General features: G+C 39.0%; 1 protein-coding gene across 8 annotated transcripts in view; it reads left to right on the plus strand.

The window, feature by feature from the left end:
* Positions 1-247: 247 nt before the first annotated feature.
* The window catches only part of RBM41 (RNA binding motif protein 41), a 56277-nt gene continuing 36600 nt past the window's right edge, over positions 248-19924 (plus strand). For 2 of the 8 annotated variants that reach the window (XM_051827225.2, XM_051827227.2), the window contains exons 1-5: positions 360-482; positions 3109-3225; positions 4151-4343; positions 4631-4835; positions 6627-6698. In XM_051827225.2, the coding sequence (XP_051683185.1) occupies positions 394-482; positions 3109-3225; positions 4151-4343; positions 4631-4835; positions 6627-6698 (676 nt within the window). In that variant the 5' untranslated portion in view covers positions 360-393. Of the gene's footprint in view, positions 483-3108; positions 3226-4150; positions 4344-4630; positions 4836-6626; positions 6699-19924 lie in introns of all 8 variants that reach the window. The other 6 variants (XM_051827226.2, XM_051827228.2, XM_070067476.1 and 3 more) reach the window with 5 other exon arrangements.

Genomic DNA, 19924 nt, shown 5'->3' on the forward strand with positions numbered 1-19924 from the left:
ACTAGTGGCTTTACTGGGAAGAACAGGGTCGACAGCGATCAATTTGAGGGAAGTTAGAGTAAAGCTAGGATTTAGTAATATTGGATAAGAGAATCAAGAAGACCAAGGTTACTTCTGGTTTTGAAGCTGGATATTTTGAGTATTTTCTTTAACTCATATGAGAAATATTCGGACCAGTTACCATGTAGCAGTCACTCAACACCTGTTTTCCCTTTCTGTTTCTCTGGTACTACATTTCCCAGAGTTCCACGCTCCACCACAATTCCCCCTTAGAGTCTGCCGCTAAGAGTTCTGGGACTTGAGGTCCGCGGCCTATTCGCCCATTCACCCAAGTTAGCGATAGGGGCCTGTGGAAGCATGAAGAGGTAAGGGCTTGTCTGAGGAGCAGGCGGCATGGGGACCTCTGTTCTACCTTTAACTTTGAAAATGGCTGTTACCGCTTTCTGTTTGGAAGGTGTCAGGTTCTCAGGATGCGGTTTCTTGTAAGCGGGAAGTCCAACGCGGAGGTGGTGGTGGTGGTGGGGGGTGGGGGGGCGGAAGGACAGGCCTGCGGGGCGAAGTTCAGGAAGGGCCAGTGCAGGGGCGGGTTCGGCCTGATGTGCCCCCTCCCGCCCTAGGCCCCGGGAACTTGCTGGGTACTGCGGCTTCTTCGTGTTTCGGATGCACCCACTCAGGCAAATGGGTCTTGGCTGGCACGTTCCCGGTGTCTGAAATACCCAGGCCAGCTCCTCCCGTTGTCGCCCCAACTTACCTCACCCTCAGACCGGAGCTCAGGGTGTACAGGGGCTCAGGATGTGCCCCATTTGCTTAGGATGCCTGTATATATTAAGGAAGACTTGCGGGGGTAGCGACCCCACGGAGTGCTTTCAAATCTTAGAGTAAAGAAGTGCTACATTGTTTCTATAAATTTAGAAGGAAAGCACAAAGCGGGTAGGATGTATTTATAGAAGGAAAGCGTGGCTGTGAGCAGCCTTCCCCCACTCCCCGCCGTGGTCCCGCAGTAAATGGCAGTGAGAACTTGGAGGGTCATTGTTGAGAGTGTGAGCCTCACGATTTTTGGCAGGACAGAAAGCCTTTAAAGAGGGTCTCATTAAAATAGTTTTGTGCAAGTAGTCATCACTGGGATAGTGCGGTGCATTTAAAATAGTTTCTAATATGCTGTCCTGTACTATCAGTTCCTTGCATCTTTTAAAAAACTGTTTCTGATTTTCCTTGTCTGAAAATAACCTTGAAATTTTTCATGGTGAGATAGCTCACACATGCAAAATAATGCATATATACAATTTAAAAACGAACGAAGGCTCACACTCTACAAATTTAAGGAGTAGAACATTACCAGTCCCTTAGAATTCCCTTGTCTCCTGTTTACTTCCCTCGCTTCCCTTCCCTGGGAGGTGATCACTGTCTGGAATTTTGAATTAATAATTCCCTTCCTTTTTTGTATGTTTTTTAAAAATTCATTTTAGCACATATAAATTTTTCCTTAAACATATTCCTACTTTCCCCATTTCAACTTTTTACAAATACTGCATGAGGTTTTCTGTGACCTGCTTGTTTTTTTAACAGCATTTCTTTTTGAGATGCATGTGTCTTGATTAATTTAGCTAACTCTCTACCTAAAGAGATTTTTGAGTTTCCCAAAATAAGTCCAAATCGTTCTACAGTATGCTAATAGTCATAGGGGTTACTTTTTCTAGACCTTATCATAACCCCACTAGGAAAGGGCTATTTTATAAGGAAAGTACTCAATATTAAGCATGCTTAAATGGTATAAACATTAAGAAATATCTTTATGCTCTAATAACAATTTTCAGTTATTTAGGGTCAGTTAGCTCATGCTATCCATTACTCAGATTTCTACACAGTGATTCTAAGCAAAAAAATGTTATGACCCTCTTCATATTTCTTTCTATACTGTGTCCTTTGGAGATCTCCTTTTTTCATAGCTCCAAACCTCATCAACACAGCTTACTTGAAATTTTGTTATTCAGCCTCAGACTCTATTCAATAGTTGTATCATCTCTCATTTTCCTTCTAGCCAATCATTCATACTGCCATCTCAGACTCAATGTTTTTATAGCATTCCAGATACTTCATGCTAGTGTTTCAGTTGTGGTGTATGGTTGATTTCACAAAGCTAAGGCAATACTGGCTTTCCCTTTCGCAAATCACTTATTCCATCTGGAGCTGCTTCTTTGCTTCAAGCACCATCATTGTGTGAATTTCACAGCTTAAAATGTGGGGGTTAGCTTTGACTTCCTTGCCCTTGCCTTCAAAAGAACTCTCTCATCTAACCCTTCCTTTCTATTTCCACTATTAACATTTCAGACTAGACCTTCATCACTTTGTCTTTTGGTAGTTTGGTAAAGAGTTGTTCTGATTTTTTCTCTTCTAATTCATATGGCACATAATAGCCACATCTCTCTTCCTAAACAATCACTTGCACTGCGTCACTTAATCACTACTTTATAATATCTATAACATTAAATATAGGGGTCCCTCATCTGGCCCTTCACAATCTGAGACTTACCCTCTATGATCATCTTCCAGTACTCCCAAATGTGAATGCCAGCTAAATGGAACATCTCATTACACATCAGTGCACATTTCTGTCTCTTCATACTCAGACTTCCAATTCTCCTTTACTTCATCACAACCTGTCCTTCCAATGCCAATTTGAGAATACCTTTCTGAAATTTTCCTTTACCACTCTAGCTCTGAATTCTTTCTTCTGTGAACTGCTACTAATTTGGTATATGTGTCTCTGTATCATTATTCATTCTCTCTCTCTTTTCCCTCTCACTTTTTTTCTTTCTTCCCTTCCCATCTTCCCCCTCCCTCCTACAGACCTTTGTGCACAACACATACATACACATAAGTTTCTTTTGTCTGAAGAAGTTGCAGGCTTCTTGAAGATAGGGACTGTCTTGTATTATCTTTGAGCTCCGTAAGTACCTAGTTCTTTGTGTAAATAGGTATTTAGCAAATGCTTACTAGAGAAGTGTCCTTGAGCAAATAGAGTTACTAATGGTTGATAATATAGATAAGGAAAATATTTGGAGATTCTGTCTCTTCTGCTTTCTGGATATATTCTTATATCTACTCCAGGATAAACAGCTGTGTGAAGAGTGATGAGCGTGTCTTGGAGGAGCTGGAAACAGAAGGGGAGAGACAGCTGAAAAGCCTCCTTCAGCATCAACTTGATACCTCTGTCTCCATTGAGGAGTAGGTATTGATTTTGCAAACGGATACAGTGTCATAAGCCCATGCCTCCAGGTGCCCCCTCTCAAAACCTAGAGGGAACATTCCTCTCCTACCCCCTTTCTTTGACAAATTTCTGGTTATTAGGCAGGGTTTTGTTTCTTTGTCTCTTTATCTGAGAAGGCTCGCATATTCTATTAAGTCTGAGCTGAGTACCTTTCCTGTGTCCTACAACACCCTGAGTTTTCACTAACATAATACTTATAACCTGGCCGGCGCCGCGGCTCACTAGGCTAATCCTCTGCCTTGCTGCGCCGGCACACTGGGTTCTAGTCCCGGTCGGGGCACCGGATTCTGTCCCGGTTGCCCCTCTTCCAGGCCAGCTCTCTGCTGTGGCCAGGGAGTGCAGTGGAGGATGGCCCAAGTGCTTGGGCCCTGTACCCCATGGGAGACCAGGATAAGTACTTGGCTCCTGCCACCGGATCAGCGCGGTGCGCCGGCCGCAGCTTGCTGGCCGCAGCGGCCATTGGAGGGTGAACCAACGGCAAAAGGAAGACCTTTCTCTCTGTCTCTCTCTCTCACTGTCCACTCTGCCTGTCAAAAAATAAAAAAAAATACTTATAACCCAAATATTATCAATGCTTGTTTATTTGCCTCTGTTCTACTGTTCTTCCATAAAAGCAGGAGTCATTTTATCTATTAGAGCCTCAGCATATAGCACAGTTTCTGATACAGCATATGTACTAAAAAAAAAAAAATCTGTTGATTCAGTCCCTGAATGAGGGACTGTTGCTAGAGTTCCGTTTTGTTCCAGAGGTGTGTCAGCGTTAGAAATAAGATGTAAGAAATTGTTGCTGAGTTCCATTGTGCCTCCTAGAATGATGACCCCCGTGTGTGTGCATTGTGGTAACCTCAGTTTGTTCTTACTGTCTCCCTGCTTGTTTTGCAGATGTGTCTCTAAGAAAGAGAGTTTTGCTCCTGGTACTATGTACAGGCCCTTTGGGAAGGAAGCAGCTGGGACTATGACTTTGTCCCAGTTCCAGACACTGCATGAGAAGGACCAGGAAACTGCTTCTCTCAGGGAATTAGGGCTCAATGAAACAGAAATCTTGATCTGGAAGAGCCATGTGTCAGGTGAAAAGGTGAGCAGAGCAACATTGTTTTCTGGAGAATAAAATACGAGACCTCTTCATTATGGCATTGAGAACCTTTCCCTTTTTAGTTTTCAGAAAACTGAGCTTTGTGTCTCAATCTTTCATTTTTAGGATAGGAACATTGGTAACAAGAAGTTTTTCCTTGACTTCTTAGTTAACATTTTTTATAAATGTTCATTTCTGGGCCCTGATCAGCTTTCTTAGTTGAGGCATCAGATCATCACTTTCATGGTGTGTCCTCTATGACGTATGCCATCTCATTCCTCTGGTTTCAGAGGACAAGACTGAGGGCAACTCCTGAAGCAATACAGAAACGTCTCCAAGATATTGAAGAAAGGATCTCAGAGCGTCAGCGCATCCTTTGCCTGCCACAGAGATTTGCAAAGAGCAAACAGTTGACCCGACGGGAAATGGAAATAGAAAAGTCTTTATTTCAGGGAGCTGATCGTCACTCCTTCCTTAAGGCTCTTTATTACCAAGGTATGTGATCCCTACTGACTTTGATGTGTTCTCTCACTGAGAGAAAGATTTAACATCAGGACATTAAATATGAAGAATTAGTGAAGAGAGTAGGAAAAACCAAGCTATCACTACTCTTGAGGAATATATAATCCCATGAGAGAGACAAATATGTGCACAGTTAGTTGCATGACACCGTGGAAATTGGTATCACTGAGATTGGAATAAAATGCTGAGGGAACACAGAACACGGAGCATCGAAGTCCAGTTGGGGGAGTCAGAAATTGACATTTGTACTAAGTCTTGATGGATCAAAAGGCATTTGTCAGGTATATTAAGGGATAAGGGTAATGCAGATACAGAGTGAATATGAATAAGATTGTAAAAGGAACGTGTGGGTCTGGAAAACAATGAAAAATCCAGTGTGGCAGAAGTACAAGGCACAGCGGGGAACAACAGAGGACACTAGAAACGGAAGTGAGGTGAGCTAGTGAACAGAAAATGTAGATAAATAGTATGTCTTTCCCTTAAAGAATTAATTTAACAGATAAGTTTTACCATGCACTGTGGAAGGTGCACAGAAATTTCAGAAACAATTCTTTACCTTGTGTCAAGTACAGTGTGGTTGGAGAGATAAATATAACATTTAGTAACAATGCTAGATAACACCACTAAGTGCTGTGGGAGTTCAAAGGAGGGAAGGCTACTTGTGTATTGGCATGAAGGCAGAAGGCCTCTCAGAGGAGGTAAGATTTAAACTTTCTTTTGATACTGATCGGGGCCTCAGTTGCAACAGAGGATGTGAGTACTATGGAGTATTTGGGAGAGTAATGAGTAACAAAGTTGGAAAGGTGACTAAGAATTTAGAACTTCACTTGGTGGATAGTAGAGACCTATACATAGTTACTCAATCAGTTAGTTTGAATGTGTTAAAGGTTTTCAAGTCAAGAGTAATATGATAAAAGCCATATAAGAGTAATGTAGTAGTCCAATAAATAGGATTTTATAGAGGAAGAACTAGAAATAGGGAGAATGGTTAAGAGGTATGACAGGCTTGAAGATCTGGCCTTGAATGATGGCAGTGGGATTGGAAAGAGAGGTATACGTGGTTATAAGAGACATTATAAAGGAAGAATTGATAAACTTGTTGACTGCCAATAAAAGAGGAGGGTGAATGGAAATGAATGTGTCAAAGAAAACCCACATATTTCAAGGCTGTGTAACTAACTTAACTGACAAATTGAGAAAGCTATTTTTGTGTAAATTTTGCAAAAGGATGATGAGTTTGATTTTAAACATGTCAAATTTGTGAGAATGGCAAGATCATCAAATGCAGATATTGAGGGGGCAGTTAATTGGTAATACAGCAGTGAAGCTCAGGAGAGGTTAGAACTAAATATATAGAATCGGGAATCATCTCTGCTTAGACGATATATTAAAGGCATGAGTTGATTGAACGATTCATTAGTGGGAAGGAAGGAATGAACACATTAACAGCATTTTGTGGAAAGAATTTATACTGTTTAAGAACATGGACTCTGGAGGCTGAATGCCTGGGAAAATCCTGACTCCCCCACTTACTAACTATGAGATGCTGGTCAAGTTACTTCTCCATGCTTCCATTTTTTTTGTCTGCAAAATCAGAGTATTAATAGTAGCTGTATTATAGGGTTGTTAGGAGGATTATATGAGCTATTACATGTAAATCACTTAGAGCAGTACCTGTTATTTGGGGTGGGGAGGGGGGGTGGTGTATGAATCTGTTCTGTTTCCTATCTTTGAAACTCCTTGCTTTATTTAAACCCTTCACAGCATACCACAAAAAGACAAGTGCAGACAAGTACATGACCTCAATGAAGAGGAAGATAAAATTAGGCACAAAAGGCAAGTCGAGAGTTTTCTTACAGTGTTAGATTTAGGAATGTGACTAGGACCCCAGACTTCTAAGTTGAGCACTTATTTAATTCCATATTCAGTATATCACAATGTTTATAGGAAATTATCTAGAGAGAACATATTTTACTGATACAGAATATCAGAGAGAGGAGTTAGTAGACGTTGTAAAGCAACTTTTAGTGTTGTTGTTGTTGTTTTCTATACCTTTACATTATTCTACCAGACATAAATTGACTTTAATGATTTTTAGATCCCATTTAATAAAGAATTCTGAATGTTTTTGTTCTATTGATGATTACAATGATGCTAATATAATAGCTAATATTTTCTTTTATTTTTGAAATGAACTTATAATAAAATTGCATGGGCTTTTTTTGGTATACAATTCTATGAATTGTAAATCATGTAGATTTATGTGACCATCACCACAATCAGGATAGAGAACAACTCCATCACTCTAAAAAAACTCCCTCATACTATCCCTTTTTAATCACTCCCATCCCCACCCATAATCTCTAACAATCACTGATCTGTTCTCCATCTCTGTAGTATTATCTTTTAGAGAGTATAATCATCTGAATGGAATTATAGACTCTGTAACCTTGTGAGTCTGGCTTCTTTCACTCAGCATGAGTCTTTGAGGCTCATCCAAATTGTTGTGTCTATCAATATCCTGTTCATTTTTCTGAGCAGCATTTCATTGTATGAATGTTCCAGAGCTTGTTTATCCATTTATCCATTGAAATACATTTGGATTGTTTCCAGATTATGGTGGTTATGAATAATATTGATGTGAACATTCTTGTATGGGTTTTGTATGAACACAAGTTTTTATTTCTCTAAGGTAAATATCTAGAAGTGAGATTACTGGGTCATATGGTAAGTGCACATTTAACTTTATATGGAACTGCCAATCATTTTCCAGAGTGGCTGTACCATTTTGCATTTCCACCAGCAATGTATGAGAGTTCCAGTTGCTCTACATCTTTGTCAGTATTTGGTATTGTCAGTATTTATTTTGGTTATTTTAATAGGTGTGAAATACCTCATCATAGTTTTAATTTGCATTTCCTTTATGGCTAATGATGTTGAACATCTTTTCATGTGCTTATTTGCCATCTTTATATCCTGTTTGCTAAAATGTCTGTTCAGATCTTTGCCATTTTATGATTGGTTATTTATTTTCTTCCTGATGATTTTGAGGGTACTTCATGTATTCCCAACACAAACCTTTGTTGGATATGTGGTTTACAAGTATTTTCTCTCAGTCTGTATAGCTTGTCTTTTCATTCTCTTAGCCATGTTTTTGTAAATTTTTATTATAAAATCTATATAACACAAAACTTAGTATTTTATCCAATTTTTAAATGTTTAGTTCTGTGGCATTAGATACATTTACACTTTTTTTGCAGCCATCACAATCATCTATCTCCAAAACTTTCTCATCCACCCAAACTGAAACTTTGTACCTATTAAACACTAACTCCCATTTTTTCCTTTCTCCATCCTGTGGGAACCACTGTCTTTCTATAAATTTGACTACTCTAGGTACCTCATAAAAGTGGAAACATAAAATATTTGTCCTTTTGTCACTAGCTTATTTTACTTAATGTAATATCTTTAAGGCTCATTTGTGTTATAACGTGTCAGAATTTCTTTCCTTTTTAAGGCTAAATAATATTCTGTTGTATGTTTGTATCATGTTTTGTTTATTCATTGGCCATCACTGGACACTTATGTTGCTTCCTTGTTTTAGCTATTGTGAATAATGCTTCTACAAACACAGGTGTACAAATATCTGTTGAATATCTACTTTCAATTCTTTTGGGTATATTTCCAGAAGTGGAATTGCTGGATAATACAAAAGGCTTCAGAAAGTTCATGGAAAGTGAATGTTTTCTTTTAATTCCACTTTTTCATAAAATTTTTAATGTCCCCTCATATTATAGTTCCCCATATAGTTTTTTGAGGAACTGCCATGTTTTCCAGAGACTATATCATTTTACCTTCTGACCAGCAATGCACAAGGGTTCTCATTTCTTCACACTCTCAGCAAAAATTGTTATTTTTAATTTTTTTGTATAATGACCATCTTAATGGATATTAGGTGATATTTTAAAATTCATTTATTTTTATTTATTTGAAAGGCAGAGGAGAGAGAAAGAGGGAGACAGAGAGCTCTCACTCCCCAAATGGCTGCAACAGCCCCATATGGGCCAGGACTAACCCAGAAGCCAGAAACTTCAAGCAGGTCTCTCACATGGATGACAGGAACCCAAGTACTTGAGCCATCATCTGCTTTTCCCAGGGTACATATTAGCAGGAAGCTGGTTTGGGACTTTATTCCAGATACTCTGATACGGAATGCAGGCATCCCAAGCAGCAGATTAACTGGCTGTACCACAACACCCACCGATCATTGTGGTTTTATTTGCATTTTCCTGATGGTTAGCACTGATGAGCATCTTTTCATATGCTTTTTGACAATTTGTATATATTCTTTGGAGAAATATCTGTTCAAGTCCTTTGCCCAATTTTTAAATGGGTTGCTGTTCATTTGTTGAGTTTTTGAAGTACTACCTATTTTCTATATATTAATCCCTCTTAAGATAAATGATTGACAAGCCCATTCATAGATTGTGTTTTCACATTGTTGGTGGTGTTCTTCAATAGTTTTTAATTCTCATGAAGATTAACTTGTCTATTTTTCTTTTGTTTGCTTTTTGTGTCATATCTGAGAAATTATTGCCACATCCAATGTCATGAAGCTTTTCCTCCCAATGTTATTTTAAGAGTTTTATGGTTTTAGCTCTAGGGGTGGGCATTTGGTGCAGCAATTAAGATGCCACTTGAGACATCCATATCCCATAAGAGTGCCTGGGTTTGAATACTGGCTCTGCCCCCTATTTCCAGTGTTCTGCTAATGTCCATGGAGGCCTCCAGGGATGGTATAAATAGTTGAGTCCCAACACTATTGAGTTCCCAGCTTCCCGACATTTAGGGAGCGAATGAGTGGGTGGGAGGTTTCTCTCTTTGTCTCTGCCTCTTTCAAATAAATAAATAAAAAAATACATATATAGTTTAGCTCTTACATTTAGGTCTCTAGTCTGTTTTAAGTTAATTGTTGTGTATTGTTTGAGGTAAGGATCCAACTTCATTTTTTTGTGTTGATATACAATTTTCTTAGTACCACCTGTTGAAAAAAACTATTCTTTCCACACCGAGTGATTTTGACACTCTGTTCAAAAATCATTTTATCAATATGTGCAAGGGTTTACTTCTTGGATCTCTATTCTGTTCCCCATGTATCTGACTTTATGCTAGTATCGTGCTATTTTAATTATTGAAGCTTTGTAGGGAGTTTTGAAATGAGGAAGCGTAATATCTCCAACTTTGTTCTTCCTTTTTGACATTGTTTTTGGCTTGTTGGAAGTCCCTTGAGGTACTATATGACTATTAAAATAGATTTTTTCTACTTCTGGGAAGAAAATGTCATTGAGACTTTGGTAGGGATTGCATTGAATCTGTAGACTGCCTTGGTTAGAATTGACATCTTAATAGTATTAAATCTTCTAATCCATAAATGTAGGATCTCTTTCTGTTTGTGTCTTCTTTAATTTTTTTCAGCAGCATTTTGTAGCTTTTAGTGTATATATCTTTCATGTCGGAGCAAATGTTTGAAATTTTTATAAAATCCAGTTTATCAATTATTTTTTCATAGATCATGCTTTTAATATATACATATGTCTAAGAATTCTGCCTAACACATATTCATGAAAAATATCTTTCTGTTTTCTTTTAACAGTTTTGTAGTTGTACATTTTAAATTTAGATCTCTGATTCATTTGGACTTGATATTTATATAAGATGTGAAGTTGAAATTAAATTTCACTTTTTTGCTTATAATGTGCATTTATTTCATTTTCAACTATTTAAAACAGTATCCTTCCTCCATTTGTTTGCCTCTGTGTTTTTGCCAGAAATCAATTGGCCAGATTTGTATGTTAATACTTAATATCATAATTAATGGTAAAAGACTGAAAATTGTCTCTCAAGATCAGGAATAAGGCAAGAATGCCCATTCTTGCAACTTACATTTATAATGGAATGAAATTAAAAATCATTGACAGTACATTTAAGAAATTTACAAATGTGGAAATTAACACTCTACTGAATAGTTGATAGATAAGAAGAAATTACAAGGGACATTAAAGCATATTTTTCAAATGAGTGATCTTAATGTATCAAAAAATTTTAGGATGCAGTAAAAGCAGTGTCTAGGAGGATATTTATACTTATTAATGTGCATATTGATAAAATTAATAATGGACAGTTCCACTTTTAGAAGTTATAAAAAAAAAGGAGCCAGTGTTGTAGCGCAGTTGGTCAAACATTGCTTGCAATGCTGTCATCTCATATATGGGAATGCCAATTCAAGTCCTTGCTATTCTACTAATGATCCAGCTTCCTGTTAATGTGGCTGGGAGGACCACAGAGGAGGCCCAAATATTTGAGCCCCTGCCACCCACCCATGTGGCAGAACAAGATGGAGATTCTGGCTCCTGGCTTTATCTTGGCCCAGCCCCACCTACTGTGGCCATTTGGAGCATGAACTAGCAGATGGAAGATCTCTCTCTCTCTCTGTCACCCAGGTCTCCCACGGGCAGGTGGCAGAAGCCCGAGCACTTGGGGCCATCTTCTGCTGCTTTCCCAGGCACGTTAGCAGGGAGCTCGATAAGAAGTGGAGCAGCCAGGGTTTGAACCTGCACTCATATGGGATATTGGCGTCACAGGTGATGGTTTAACAACCATGCCACAATGTCAGCCCCATAAATAAATCTTTTTTAAAAAATTACAAAACAGGGGACCAGTGTTGTGGCATAGCAGATAATGCTACAATGCCAGCATTCCTTATGAGTGCTGGTTTGTGTCCCAGCTGTTCCACTTTTGATAAAGCTCCCTGTTAATAGCCTGGGAAAAGTAAGAGAAGGTGGCCCCAGTTGTTTGGGCCCCTGCCACTGATGTGGGAGATCCTGATAAAGCTCCTGGCTCAGCCAAGGCCTTTGCAGCCACTTGGGGAGTGAACCAGCAGGTCGAAGATCTTTGCCTCTCCTTCTATCTCTGTAACTGTTGTTAGAGTAAATAAATAAGTCTTTTAAAAATTATAAAATGAAAACTAAAACCAAATCAAGCTAAAGAAAGGAAATAATAAAGGTTGGGGCAAAAATAAATGAAATGGAGAATAAAAATAGAGAAAAATCAACAAAACCAAAAGTACATTCTTTGAAAGGATCACCAAAATCACAGTCCTTTGACTAGACTGATCAAGGTAAAAGGAAGACTCAAATTTCTAAAGCCTGGCTCTACTTTGGTTTCTATTTTCATGGGACATCTTTTTTTAGCCTTTTCCTTTCAGTCAATTTTTTTTTTTTTGAATCTAGAGTGTGTTGTTATTCACAGGTAATAGTGGAATCAATATTTTCTTTTTAAATCTGTCCTTCAAATCTCTGCTTTTTGAATATTTAGTTCATTTAGTGTATTTCATTGGAATTTGTTAATAAGATACAATTTAAATCTTCCTTTTGCTGTTTGCTTTCTATATGTCTTAAATTTTAAGTGCTATTTCCTTATTCCTCTACTTCTTTTGGTTTTTGGTTTGCTTGTTGTGTTTTTTTGTTGTGGTGGTGGTGGTGGTAAGCCTTTTGTTTATCCCAAAGGTTAATGTCATCTCAAGCAGCTACAGTGTTGCACGGTTCCCATTCAACGATTTTGACAAATGCCCTGAGAATGAGTATGAGCCACTTGAGTAGGAGCCAGTTCAGAGACAATTTCCCATAATGTAGATTTTCAGTGAATGAGAAACTAGGCAAGCCAAACAGTGAAAATTCTTTGAAGATGGGACGTTTAAGAAGTTCCAGAACTGTTCTACCCCTCCTATGTTAGCTATGCTGCTGGATTTTGCACCTACTTCAGTTGCTCAACTGTTAGTTTTCAAAGCTAATGCAAAGCTGGGGAGAGTTGGGGTTACAGTCATCTCTTTGCTTATGAATATCCAATTATCCTAGCACTTTTAATTGAGAAGACTATTCTTTGCTATTGAATTGTCTTAATGTGGAAAATAAATTGACCATAAATGTAAGGGTTTTTAAAAAATCTTTATTTTTCTCTCCTTATTTTCAGCAATTTGATTATGCTGTGTCTGGGTATGATTTGTTTGTCATTTGAAATTCGGGACTATATGCTACCATTTACTTTTTGCAGTCTTCAGATAAACTGTATATTCTGTCTAACTTTTATAACTGTTCAGTGGGGCTGGGGGGCGACAGGGTAAAGCATGCTTATTACTTCATCTTGCCCATAAACAGAAGTCCTTAGTAGATAGTAGTTTTTGATGGGTTATTTGTGCCAGTACTTGTGCTAATTATTTTTATACATTTTTGTACCTTTAAGCCTTAAATCAGACCTACTAGACAGTGGCAGTATTATAAGCATTTTACAAGTGATGAAGTTGAACTTCAGAGAGGATTTTCTTAAGATCACAGTTACTAAGTAGCCATACTAAGACTTAAATTCACACACAAAAGTCTGTGTTCTTGTCCGAAGCTCTTATATACATTATTTGAAAAGATGTATTGGTTTATTAAATGCAGTTTTACTATATCGTAAGACACATTTTTTTGGAGCTATACATATCCCATTTTTAATATGCAATTGGTGGGAAAATAACATTTTACCTCTGGAAATATATTTCCTCTGAAACTATAAGCTTCAAAATATAAAGGTTCTTTTAAAAGTTTATGGGAAAATGGAATTAAAAGAATGTAAGGTGGGGATTTCGCAGTTAAGCCATTGATTTGAATACATTCATCCCATATCATAGTGCCTGGGTTGGAGTCTCAGCCCTGCTCTTGATTCTAGCTTCCTTTTAATGCATACCCTGGGAGGCAGCAGGTGTTGACGCCATTAGTTGGGTTCCTGCCAACTACCTAGGAGACTCGGATTGAGTTCCCAGCTCAGTCAGTTGTTGCGGGCATTTGGGGAGCTCTCCTTCCCTGTGTATCCATGCCTCTCAACTAAAAAACAAGATAATGCACATTTTCCATAAATTATTTGAAGATACTATCCACTTATTAATCTTTTTTTTAAAAAAAATATTTCTTTGAGAGGCACAGCTACAGACACAGAGAGAGAGAAACAGAAAAGTCTTCGATCTGCTGGATGACCATAACAGCTGGAGCTTCCTCTGGGTCCCCCATGTGGGTGCAGGGGCCCAAGCACTTGGGCCATCTTCCACTGCTTTCCCAGGCCACTAGCAGGGAGCTGGATCGGAAGTACAGCAGCTGGGACTCAAACCACTGCCCACATGGGATGCATGCACCACCAGTGGAGACTCAGACTACTACACCACAGCACCAGCCCCCACTTACTACTCTTTGACTACAATATTTTTCTTATCCTTTTGGTTCTCATAACTCTCTTACACCCATTATACTATCTCTTCAACTCTGTTGAAATTTTCAGTTCCTTGACTTTCTTGCAATCTGTTGGCCCTTCTTACTTCCTCTTCCTTTCAAATCTTATTTAGACTCGTCATCCATTATTTAACCACATTCTTACCATTAAATCATTTTCTTGCTTCCTTGTATAAGTATATATTTATCATACACATCCAGTGAAACTGCAACACTGAATCAATCCAAGTAATTGCCTTCTATATTTCTGCACCGTAGCTTCTGAGCACACGTAAAGAAAAGTCATGAAACTTTGCAAATAACTAATATGCCTCTACAAGTTCCACATCTCTGGTATAGTCTGTTGCTTTCTCCCTTGTTCAAAATCTGTCTCCTAGTCCCTAATCAGTGCTGTATTTCATTTCATGTAAAATCTATTTTAGATCTTCATTACTATTTTCTGCTCTAGTATTTCATCATTTTAACAGCCTTCTATCTTATTTCAAAGGAAACACTGCCACCAGCAAGAATTTTCATCCACTCTCTGCTAGTTTCTGCATCCTAACTCTCATTTTCTTCCCTCTTTGATTCATTGCTAGGGAAGTCCTTCCTGCTTAAGGTTAATGTTTACAATTTTGTCTTAGATAATATCCCTCGTGTCATCCAAGGGACCTCAGTCAGTTTTCCCCAGTATTGATCCTTTCCTTCTAGGACTTTAACATGATTTATACCATTTGCCAATTTCCTTGGTGTACATAACCTGAACTTGATAAGTAATATGATAAAAAATAAAAAATGCACTCTAATTGTTTAGCTACTTGAGCAAAAATATTTAGATCTTCTCCTTTCATTGTGTACCATAATAAGTAGCAGTTTGTTTACAAAAGAAATTTAATAATTGAAGCCCTAAAAAATATAAGATTAAATATATATGTTAATATTCTTTGATATCCAAATGGGAAAAAATTTCCCATTCTTTGTTTTCACTGAAAAATTTAAAATATAAAGAAAAGTTGAAAGATTTTATTTCAAACACCCACTATTTACCATTTATATTCTATCATTAATATTTTACCATATCATATCACTGTCTATATCTCTGTCTATCAATCTAGTTTATTTTATTAATATTTTTTTGACAGGCAGAGTGGACAGTTAGAGAGACAGAGAGAAAGGTCTTCCTTTTGCCGTTGGTTCACCCTCCAATGGCCGCCGCGGCCGGCGCACCGTGCTGATCCGATGGCAGGAGCCAGGTGCTTCTTCTGGTCTCCCATGGGGTGCAGGGCCCAAGCACTTGGACCATCCTCCACTGCACTCCCTGGCCACAGCAGAGAGCTGGCCTGGAAGAGGGGCAACTGGGACAGAATCCGGCGCCCCTACCGGGACTAGAACCCGGTGTGCCAGCGCCGCAAGGCGGAGGATTAGCCTAGTGAGCCGCGGCGCCGGCCTTATTAATATATTTTTTAAAATTACTAATGTAAATGCAATTCACCCAAATTCCTCAGCATGTATATTGTTCACTAGAGTTAAATATTTATTTGCATTCTTTTTTTTTCTGTAAAATTTGCGTATGATTTAATACAATTGTAGGTGTGCATTTGCTGACTTTTGATTAAAATATGAATCTGTATAGTGACATATTGGTAAATGTTTAGCAACCAACTCGCCAGAAAAAAAATATTTGTGTTGTTTTCCAGGTTCCATAGTGTATGTATTTCCACCATGTCCAATTTCAAGCTACCATTATTTCATCACTGAACATGGAGTTGAATATAATGCACACAATCATCAGACCATCTCCAACACAGCACTGAATCTGTGTAACCTAACCCCTAAGAACATATAGAAGATAACTCTCTCTCCAGAAAGTCCCATCATACTTACTTCCACCTGTTCCTATACTACCCTCCCAGAGGCAATCAGTGTTTTGATTTTTTTCCACTATAGATTAGTTTTGTCTGTTCTAGAACTTAATATTCACGGGAACTACACATTATGCATTTGCATTCTTTGTATAAGACATCTTTAACTCACATAATGTATTTGAGATTCATTCATATTTTTCTGTATATCAGTAACTTTCCCTTCTTGCTATGACAGAATTCTTGGAGAGTTTCCTATGACTATTTAGTTTCCTAGGACTACTGTAATAAATAACCATAAATTTGGTGACTTTGAATAATAGAAATTTATCCTCTCCACAATTCTGGAGGATACAAGTCTGAAATCAGGGTGTCAGCATGTCATACTCTCTGCAGGCTCTCAGAGAGTATCCTTCATTGCCTCTTTCTGCTTCTGGTAATTATTGGCAATCTTTAGTGCTCTTTTGATTGTAGATTTATCATCCCATTCTCTCTGTCTGTCATCACATGACATTTCTTGTGTCTGTGTCTCAGTTTTTCACATGGCCTTTGTAAGGAAACAAGTCACTGGATTTAGGGCTCACAGTAGTCCAATATTTCCCTTTCTTAATTTAACTGAATCTTTCTAAATAAAGGTATAGTCTCAGCTCCAGATGACCATGAATTTTGGAGATATACTGGTGAACTCAATACAGTCCACTCCCTCACCTCCAGAAATTCATATCTGTTCCAACACATGGAAAATATATTCACCTCATCACAGCATTCCCCCAAATTTTAACTCATTACAGAATGCATCAAGTCTAAGTCCTATATCTCAATATCAACTCAAAAAGCTCAACTTTTTTTTTTAAAGATTTATTTATTTATTTGGGCCGGCACCGCGGCTCACTAGGCTAATCCTCTGCCTAGCGGCGCCAGCACACCGGGTTCTAGTCCCGGTTGGGGCGCCGGATTCTGTCCCGGTTGCCCCTCTTCCAGGCCAGCTCTCTGCTGTGGCCAGGGAGTGCAGTGGAGGATGGTCCAAGTGCTTGGGCCCTGCACCCCATGGGAGACCAGGAAAAGCACCTGGCTCCTGGCTCCTGCCATCGGATCAGCGCGGTGCGCCGGCTGCAGCGCGCTGGCCGTGGCGGCCATTGGAGGGTGAACCAATGGCAAAGGAAAACCTTTCTCTCTGTCTCTCTCTCTCACTGTCCACTCTGCCTGTCAAAAAATAAAAAAAAAATAATAAATAAAAAAAAGATTTATTTATTTATTTGAAAGTCAGAGTTACACAGAGAGGCAAAGAGAGAGAGAGAAGTCTTCCATCCGCTGGTTCACTGCCCAATTGGCCACAATAGCCAGAGCTGCACTGATCCAAAGCCAGGAGCCAGGAGCTTCCTCCGGGTCTTCCAATGCGAATGCAGGGCCAAGGATTTGGGCCATCCTCCACTGCTTTCCTAGGCTATAGCAGAGAGCTGGATCAGAAGTGGAACAGCCTGGACTTGAACTGCCATCCATATGGGATGCCTGCACTGCAGGCGGCAGCTTTACCCACTACATCACAGTGCCAGCCCCCCCCCCCCAACTCTTGTTATCTAAATCAGATATAGACTGAGGTTCTGGAAATGATCCATACTGGGACAACATTCCTTTTTCTCTAGAGACCAGTGAAATTAGATTACTGCCTAAAATTTACAATATGCAATAAGCATAGGGTAGACATTTACATGCTGAAAGGGCAAAAAGGAAGGAATAAAGGGGTTATTGGTGTTACTAAGCAAGCTTGTAGCCCAGTAGAGCAAATTCCATTAGTTTTCAAGGCCTAAGAATAATACTCTAAACTCAGTGATCTATCATCTAGGTTCACCCTCTCAAGCCACTGGGGCAACTGCAATGTCATCCTTTCTAGCTTTTTTCCTCTATGACTTTGCTCTTGGAATCATCCTTCCTTCCTTTTGTCCTGTGACTGTCTCTTTCACACCAGGTTGGCACTATGTTGGTATAAAATTATCAAAAGCCTCATGTATGAGGGAACTTCAAAAAATTTTTTGGGAGAATGGAATTTAAAATAAGTATTTTGGTGCAAAATATTTTTAAAATCTGTGTATAGTTTTTTCATAATGTACACCTTCCATGAATTTTTGAAGACTCATGATATAGATGAAGTTCAAAAAATTTTTATATCAAAATAAACTTATCTTCTTTAAACAAATGTACTTATTTATGTATTTGAAAGACAGATCCTCCATCTTCTGGTTCACTCCACAAATGACTGCCTCAGCCAGGGTTGGGCCAGGCCAAAGCCAGGAGCCTGGAACTCCATCCAGGTTCCCACATGGGTGGCAGAGACCCAAATACTTGAGCCATCTTCTGTTGCCTCCTTAGGCATATTAGCAGGAAGCTGGATCAGAAGCAAAATAGGTGGGGACTCAAACCAGCATTCTGATATGGGATGTGGGCAAGCAGCAAGTGACTGCTTAACCCACTGTGCCATAATACTTACTCCTAAGCTTATCTGTTAATTCCATTTTTCTATGAACTTCTGAAGTACCCTCCTACATCCAGAGATCCATACCACTGGACATGAGGATTCTCTACAAATCTTTCCTTGATATCCATGTCTCTATTCCTGGCTTAACAGTTCCTTCTTCAAGTTACCTCTTTGCTCACTCATTTTATTACAAGCATCTGGAGAGACTAGCTTCCATGCTTTGTTTGGAAATATGAGTTAAATATCCAAGTTGACCACTTAATAATTTTAATTATTATTAATTAACAGACAAATAATTATTAATACTTTGTTGAAAGATTTATTTATTTGAAAGTCAGAGTTACACAGAGAGAGGAGAGGCAGAGAGAGAGAGAGGGGTCTTCCATCCACTGGTTCACTCCCCAGATGGCCGCAATGGCTGGAGCTGTGCTGATCTGAAGCCAGGAGCCAGGAGCCTCCTCCGGGTCTCCCACGTGAGTGCAGGGGCCCAAGCACTTGGGCCATCTTCCACTGCTTTCCCAGGCCATAGCAAAGAGCTTGATTGGAAATGGAGCAGCCAGGACTCGAACCAGCACCCATATGAGATGCTAGCACTCAGGCCAGGGCGTTAACCTGCTGCACCACAGTGCTGGCCCCAATAATTATTAATAATTTATAATTTTTAGGTTTTTCTCCCAACAGCAGAATTCAAGTTAGCCAAGTTTCTGCCACTTTATAGCAAAGATTGCCTTTCCTCCATGTCCAATAACATGTTCAAAATTTCTTGCTAAGGCCTCTCCAGAAACAATTTTAATGATATCTCTAGCAACATTTTGTTCATGATACATATAGAAATGTGTGTATGTGCACATGTGTGAGTGTATCTGTGTGTGTGTATGCTAAGAGGATAGAAGCATTCTTTACTGTTTCCTCACTTCCTTCTGAGTTGTAACCAGGATTACATTTAACATCCATATTTCTACCCAACAGTCTCCTCAAGACAGTATGGGCTTTTGCTGTCAAGCACCTCAAAATTCTTCCAGTCTGTACCCATTACCCAATTCCAAAGCCAATTTCACAGTTTTAAGCACTTGTTACAGCAGCATCTTATTTCCCAATACTAACATCTATATTAGTTTCCTACAGCTGCCACAACAAAGTTCCACAGACTGAGTGACTTAAAACTACAGAAATGTATTCTCTCGTAGTTGTGGAGGCCAGAAGTACAAAATCAAGGTGTTAACAAAGTTGCTTCTTACTGGGGGCTCTGAGGGAGAATCTGTTTTATGTGTTTCTCCTAGCTTCTGATGTTTTCTGACTGTCCTTGATTCTTAGATGCATTTCTCCTATTTCTGCCTCTATCATCACATGACATTCTTCCTGTGTGACTATGTCTGTTTAGCCTTGCTTTTTTTATATAGACACCAGTCATTGAACTTAGGGCCTATC

Source organism: Oryctolagus cuniculus, chromosome X, assembly GCF_964237555.1.
Source record: "Oryctolagus cuniculus chromosome X, mOryCun1.1, whole genome shotgun sequence".
NCBI classification, from domain to species: domain Eukaryota; kingdom Metazoa; phylum Chordata; class Mammalia; order Lagomorpha; family Leporidae; genus Oryctolagus; species Oryctolagus cuniculus.